Below are 7,500 nucleotides of genomic sequence, written 5' to 3'. Positions count from 1 at the left end.
CATTAAAAAACATGCTTGCTATTGTTTAATAAAGAAACTGTAGCTTGTCTTCCATACACAAGCTCGAGGTAAAATTGCTCTCCTGTCAGTAGCCTGTAGGAAAAAAGATAAAAAGCATAACACTGATTTCACAGAAAATCATTGCTAGTGCAATTTCTAATTGTGCACTGGCAAAGAATCATGTGGTTTGGGAGAATTCTCCTTTCTTTGAGTTGGTATGACCATGGAGTTGGTATATATAAGGTCAGGGGGTGTGGGGGCTTGTCTCACTGCAAAGATAAAACAAAAAAAGGAGTGTTTCACCATTTTGGATTCCAAGCATTTTTTTTCATTCTTTTGGAATGTTGGCATTTCACAGTAGAACCGTATAACTCATGTGGCCCTTATGGCGACTTTGGGAACATCAGCAGTGAGTTATCGAGTGATCGATTATAAAGCTCAGTCTACAAAATCTGGAGCACATTGCAATAAGCAGAATAGAAAATAAGCTTTGCAACAATCTTTTTATTCTACATAATTACCATGATGTTAAAGGTACCTTTTGAGCTTTGCTTATAGAATAAATTAGATCTTGCTGGCCATTTGGTTTTGCAATAATGTTGCTATGTATTATCTGCCATACAGTAATCTACATTTTCTTAAAACATCAAGGCATTTAAATCATTAAATAATTTAATTATAGTCTTTAGGGAGGAACAGTTAAATCATCAACTGTAAAATGATCACAGCACCTTGATATAAGGCCTCAGAAGGCTTATATCCAAGCTGTAGACAGACATGATTTTCTTTTATTATTCAGTTGTATAAACAATGGTACTGAAAGAAGTTAAAACAGTCATTTTTATTATAGCAGCACCTAAAATAACACTACTTTATCTTCTCTAACAGGGCTGGTAACTTGAGATGCAAGTTACTTTGTCTATGTTAAATTATGGCTGTGTCTTCAGACTGAGGTAAATTTGAAATGTGAGTATTAGAACTGGTGTGTCCTAGGTGAAGACTGGTCAGCCAGCTAAGTTGTTAATACAAGCATGTTTCTCAGATTTCACACTGTAAGAAAATAATAAAAAAATATGTTTAGTGATTCATTATTTTGACAGCATGCTATATAAATATGTATTACTGTAACAGATATTAGAACTACATGTGGCAAATGTAAAAGATCTAATATGATCTATTCAGAATAATCTTTTATTTAATAACGTACAACATTCAAAACAGAGTTTTAGTCATAAGTATTGATATAAATTAATTTTGCGTCACAGTTAAATTGTACTTACTTTAAATCCAGTTAGTGACTCTAGGAGCATGGCTGCCAGATCCTCCATTACTACATGGAAAGTTACGCAGGTTCCAAATAGCAAACCAATCACACTAAGAAAGAGAGAATGACAACAAAAGAATTTCCATTATCATATGATTATTTAAGGAGGCTAAGCTGGAATGTACTGTGCAAATTTCCTCTTTAAATAATTTTTATCGGTTGCTACATTAAATTCATACAACTACTGCAGTTCCTCATAATATAAATTAGCTTAATGTCAAAACTTGTTTAAGACTCGTACAGTTCTTTAAACAGCCATTTATGTAAAATGAATAACAAAGTCAATTTGAATTTAGCAACTATATACACTACTTTCAAAATATGACTTTCACATAAAATACAGTAGGATTCATTCTTGTTATGCCGGTTATTAGGAATCAAGCCATTTTTACAGACATTGAAGTATTTTCTAGCAAATCTAGTTTCTCTATTGTAGTTTATCCTATGTGTTTAAATCTATTTCTTTAAAGATGATCTCTGTTTTCTGTCTCTTAATTTATAACGTCCTTTAAGAGGTGCCGATATTTCTGTGAATTGAGGGAAATGACTTGTTTTTCAGTTCCTCATAATCTTTCTTGTGATAGCTAAAATGGTCCATAGATGATGATGTGAAAAGCTCTGACAGCTACTCATTTCGGTAACTCCCTCCTGCATTCTATCCATAAATTCCAGAATTCAGTTGTATAATTTTCTCTCAAATGCTTCAGAAGTAGCAAGCTAAGTACTAGTGTAAGAGCCTTTGCAGCATTGCATTCTCCAAGTTTAGGGTCTGTTTCTGAAAGTGCACATGTCCTGTTTTTTAGTTTTTTTTTATGAAGACCTGTTAATAAAATGGCTTTATGAATCTAAGGGCACTATGAAAGGTATTGTAAATGAATAGTTTTCATTCACATGCGGAACGTCTTTCATTTTGTAATAAATCAACATCTATTACTGTCTAATCACGGTGCTATTGATAACACACAATGTTACACAGATCTACTGTCCATCACTGGACTGAACATTCCTCTCAGTAATCACTGTGTGACTATGGTTTTGTATAGAAAGTCTGTAAAAGCATTTGGCACCTCTTTCATGAGGTGTATGGTGTGATAGAGTGTACACATGTTGCCATTTGGGCCCCATCTGGACCACAGTGGGGCAGTACGGGAATAAGAAGGGCTACCATTCCAACTGCCAAGTAGTTTATGATGCATGGGTGTGCATCACCAATGTGCTGGCCCAGCATCCTGGCAGTTCCCAGGATTTCCAAATTTGGCACACAACCTCACTGAACTGCCTCTTTCTGCATGATAGAATCCCTCATGGGCACCTAGTTCATAAGTGCAAAGCATTTTAATGGTCTTAATTCTAGGTATTTCAGTATCTCTTGAGTGGTTTAGACAGTAATGAGAAATCATCACCCCCTTTTTAGTTAAGTATTCCTTCCCTATGTAAGTGTGCAGGTGATAAAGGTTACTGACTCAAACTATGGTTAATGACACCAGTCCATAACTCTGACAAAGTTGCTGAGAGCATTTCAACACTTCACTGACACAGACATATACAATCTTAGGGGAGAGTTTGGCCTGCTCCAAGACTGGTTCCATTGGCTGGATGAGTCTGGGGGTGCCCTTCAGTGTGATGCTGTTACTGCTGGCAGGATGTTTACTGCCTGCTGCATTTTGCAAAACACATTCACACATCAGTCCAGTGTGCAACGACAACAGCCAGATACCAATAGTAGCAGTGCACGTCCCTTTGTTATTCCTCCCACCAGTGATGATAGTGACAATGGCCAGATGATGGCAGGGGTATCACGGCACCATAGTCTTTGCAGCAGGCACACACACAATACATGGCTGTGCAGGCAAAAAAGCAGCATCTATTCCATAACTATGGGCCATGGCATTTGCTTGGTAAAACTGATTAAAAAAAACAAACATGATACTTGATGCATGTAGTTTTACTTGTGGGCTATGCTGAGTGGTGTATACTCAACTTATACTGTACATCAATCATTTTCAATAAATCAACAAAAAATGTTTTCTTTCGTAAATTTTGCATCAGTCATCATTTGTACAGTGTTGTGAGGTAAATGGCACAAGTGTTAGTCATGCTGTCGAGGTTTGGTTTAAGTATGTAAAAAGAGGTGTTGGGAAACATGCTTAAGACTATACTGAACATAATGAAAGTTATAGTGCTGAAACCATGTGCACTGAAAAATATTCTCTCTCTTTTTTTTCAGTCGTATGGTCTCCTAACGATTTTTCAGAGAGCAGTAAAAAAATGTCAGCACTGGCCATGTGTGTAACGTGTCTGCTGGGTGAGCACCACTTTCCTCATACTGATGTTGAAAATGGAAGTTATATTTGGAAGGTGTCATCATCATCATCGTCATTTTTCGGCTTTTCCCGTTAGGGGTCACCACAGTGGATCATCTATTTCCATTTCTTCCTATCCTCTGCATCTTGTTCTGTCACACCAACTACCTGCATGTCCTCTCTCACCACGTCCATAAACCGTATCTTAGGCCTTCCTCTTTTCCTGTTACCTGGCAGCTCCATCCTTAGCATCTTTTTCCCAATATACCCATCATCCCTCCTCAGCACATGTCCAAACCAACGCAATCTAGTCTCTCTTGCTTTGTCTCCAAACTGTCCAACATGAGCTGACCCTCTAATATACTGATTCCTAATCCTATCCATTCTAGTCACACCGAGTGCAAATCTTAACATCTTTAACTCTGACACATCCAGCTCTGACTCCTGCCTTTTTGTCAATGCCACTGTCTCCAACCCATATAACATAGCTGGTCTCACTACTGTCTTGTAGACCTTCCCCTTCACTCTTACTGGTACCCGTCTATCACAAATCACTCCTGACACTCTTCTCCACCCATTCCACCCTGCCTGCACTCTCTTCTTCACCTCTCTTCCACACTCACCATTACTCTGAACTGTTGATCCCAAGTACTTAAACTCGTCCACCTTGACCAACTCTACTCCCTGCATCCTCACCATTCCACTACCCTCCCTCTCATTTACACACATATATTCTGTCTTAGCCCTGCTGACCTTCATTCCTCTGCTCTCTAGAGCATATCTCCACCTCTCCAGAGTCTCCTCAACCTGATTCCTACTCTCACTACAGATCATAATGTCATCTGCAAACATCATAGTCCACGGGGCCTCCTGTCTGATCTCATCTGTCAACCTGTCCATCACCACTGCAAATAAGAAAGGACTCAGACCTGATCCTTGATGTAATCCCACCTCCACCTTAAACGGATCTGTCACTCCCACTGCAGTCCTCACCACTGTCACACTACCCTCATACATATCCTGTACCACCCTTACATACTTCTCTGCCACTCCCGACTTCCTCATACAATACCGCAGCTCTTCTCTAGGCACCCTGTCATATGCTTTCTCCAAGTCTACAAAGACACAATGCAACCCCTTCTGTCCTTCTCTGTATTTCTCCAATAACACTCTCAGAGCAAACATTGCATCTGTAGTGCTCTTTCCTGGCATGAAACCATACAGCTGATCACTAATGATCACCTCCCTTCTTAATCTAGCTTCTACTACTCTCTCCCATAACTTCAAGCTGTGACTGATCACATTTATCCCTCTGTATTTATTGCAGCTCTGCACATCACCCTTATTCTTAAAGATAGGTACCAAAACACTTTTTCTGCACTCCTCAGGCATCCTCTGACTTTCCAAAATTTCATTAAACAATCTAGTTAAAAATTCCACTGCCATTTCTCCTAAGCACCTCCATGCTTCCATTGGGATGTCATCTGGGCCAACAGCCTTTCCATTCTTCATCCTCTTCATAGCTGATCTTACTTCCTCCTTGCTAATCTGTTTCACTTCCTGGTTCACTATCCCCACATCATCCAACCTTCTCTCTCTCTCATTCTCTTCATTCATCAGCCTCTCAAAATATTCTTTCCATCTACTCAACACACTCTTCTCTCTTGTGAGTACCTTTCCCGCACTATCCTTTATCACCCTTACTTGCTGCACATCTTTCCCAGCTCTGTCCCTCTGTCTAGCCAACAGGTCCTTTTCTCCCTTTTTAGAGTCCAATCTCTCATACAACTCTCCATACGCCTTATCCTTAGCTTTCGCCACCTCTCTCTTTGCCATGTGCCTCATCTCCTTATACTCATGTCTACTTTCTTCATCTCTTTGACAATCCCACATCTTCTTTGCCAGCCTCTTCCTCTGTATACTCTCCTGTACTTCCCCATTCTACCACCAGGTCTCCTTGTCCTCCTTCCTCTGTCCAGATGTCACACCAAGCACCTTTCTAGCAGTCTCCCTTACTAGTTCTGCTGTAGTTACCCAGCTATTTGGTAACTCTCCACTGCCTCCCAGTGTCTGTCTTAACTCTTCCCTAAACTCCACTTCACAATCACCCTTTTTTAACTTCCACCATTTAATCCTTGGCACTGCTTTCACACTCCTTCTCCTCTTCTTGATCACCAACGTCATCCTACAGACCACCATTCTATGCTGCTTAACTGCACTTTCCCCTGCCACCACTTTACAGTCTCCAATCTCCTTCAGACTGACCCTCCTACATAGGATATAATCCACCTGTGTGCATCTTCCTCCACTCTTGTATGTCAACCTATGCTCCTCCCTCTTCTTAAAATATGTATTCACCACAGCCATGTCTATCCTTTTTGCAAAATCCACAATCATCTGACCTTCTGCATTTCTCTCCTTAACACCATACCTACCCATCACTTCCTCATCCCCTCTGTTCACTTCACCAACATGCCCATTAAAGTCCGCTCCAATCACTAGTCTCTCACCCTTGGGTACACTCACCACAACTTCATCCAACTCACTCCAAAATTTCTCTTTCTCATCCATCGCACACCCAACTTGTGGAGCATATGCACCAACAACATTCATCATTACACCATCAGTTTCGAGCTTCATAAACATCACTCTGTCAGACACTCTCTTCACGTCTAAAACACTCTTGGCATATTGTTCCTTTAGTATAACCCCTACCCCATTTCTTCTGCCATCCACACCATGATAGAACAATTTGAACCAGTTTCCTAAACACCTGGCCGTACTTCCCTTCCATCTGGTCTCTTGCATGCACAGTATATCAACCTTCCTTCTCTCCATCATATCAGCTAGCTCTCTTCCTATACCAGTCATACTGCCAACATTCAAAGTTCCTACCCTCACTGCTACACTCCTAACCTTCCTCCTCTCTTCCTCCCTTCGGGCATGCCTTTGCCCTCCTCTTCTCCTTTGGCCAACAGTAGATACACAGTGTCCCCTAAAATAGTGTGGGTGCTAGCTCCACAATTTGAGAGAGAGTGCTGGCATGTCAGCTTGATGCTGAGTTACACTGATGAAGGGAACAGGAAGCAGGGCAACTTCTTAACATTGGCCTAACCATGGTGCGGGACCTACACCTTGACTGGTAGGTTCTACCATGTGTTGTGGAACTCCAATGAGGCCTGGCTGTCTTCTTCTGGGGGGATCCACATGAGTGCCTGCTGAACATTCTTGAGATGCACATGGTATCCTTCTTACTTTTTCACCTCTGTGGACAGTTTCTAAAGCCACTTCTACCTGTATTCCCAATGTGTGACTGGTAACTCTTTATGATTGTTCACAGAGGCTGACATGGATGCTGTGTATGCAGTCATGCTGCACATGAGAATCATCATGTTATTGTCCTTGGCATCCACCATTTCCATGTACTGGTGAACTTCCTGATGTATATCCTGTACTCTAAACATCTCTGCCTGATTCTCTGTGGCAGTAGCCTGGGATTGAACTATATCATGACATTCTGGTACCTGGGCAGCCAAGGCATTGCATGTCACTGGAGCTAACTGTGAAGTATGCCCTCAACTGGCACCTCTGTGTAAAGGTGACAGTGCTACTGCTACCTATGAAAGGGTAGTCTCCTGATAAAGGGCTTCTGCCTGTAGACAAGAAGCAGGTGTTCAGCTGTGTGGTGTCCCCCTGCTGCAATAATATTTCCTCATTCTGTTAAGTGTGTGAGCCTGTGTCACTGTCTGTGGAGTTTTCCACCTGATGTGGTATAGAGCACCCTGCCCATACACTTTGTAAGTGTGTGCTACTGTCCACAGGCTGTGTCATGAGTATGGGAGTTATAGCATCATCAGCAATAACCACTCCATT

General features: G+C 41.2%; 1 protein-coding gene across 3 annotated transcripts in view; it reads right to left on the bottom strand.

Moving 5' to 3' along the window:
- Positions 1 to 7,500, bottom strand: part of LOC122816589 (putative sodium-coupled neutral amino acid transporter 10) — a 436,081-nt gene that overhangs the window by 203,177 nt on the left and 225,404 nt on the right. For all 3 annotated transcript variants that reach the window (XM_044089479.1, XM_044089480.1, XM_044089481.1), the window contains one exon: positions 1,281 to 1,374. In XM_044089479.1, coding sequence (XP_043945414.1) covers positions 1,281 to 1,374 — 94 coding nt within the window. The remainder of the gene's footprint in view (positions 1 to 1,280; positions 1,375 to 7,500) is intronic.

The sequence above is a fragment of the Protopterus annectens genome, chromosome 12.part0 (assembly GCF_019279795.1).
Source record: "Protopterus annectens isolate FY-2018-M chromosome 12.part0, PAN1.0, whole genome shotgun sequence".
Classification (NCBI taxonomy): domain Eukaryota; kingdom Metazoa; phylum Chordata; order Ceratodontiformes; family Protopteridae; genus Protopterus; species Protopterus annectens.
Note: the sequence above shows the minus strand (reverse complement) of the source record. Positions and strands in the feature narration are given on the sequence as shown.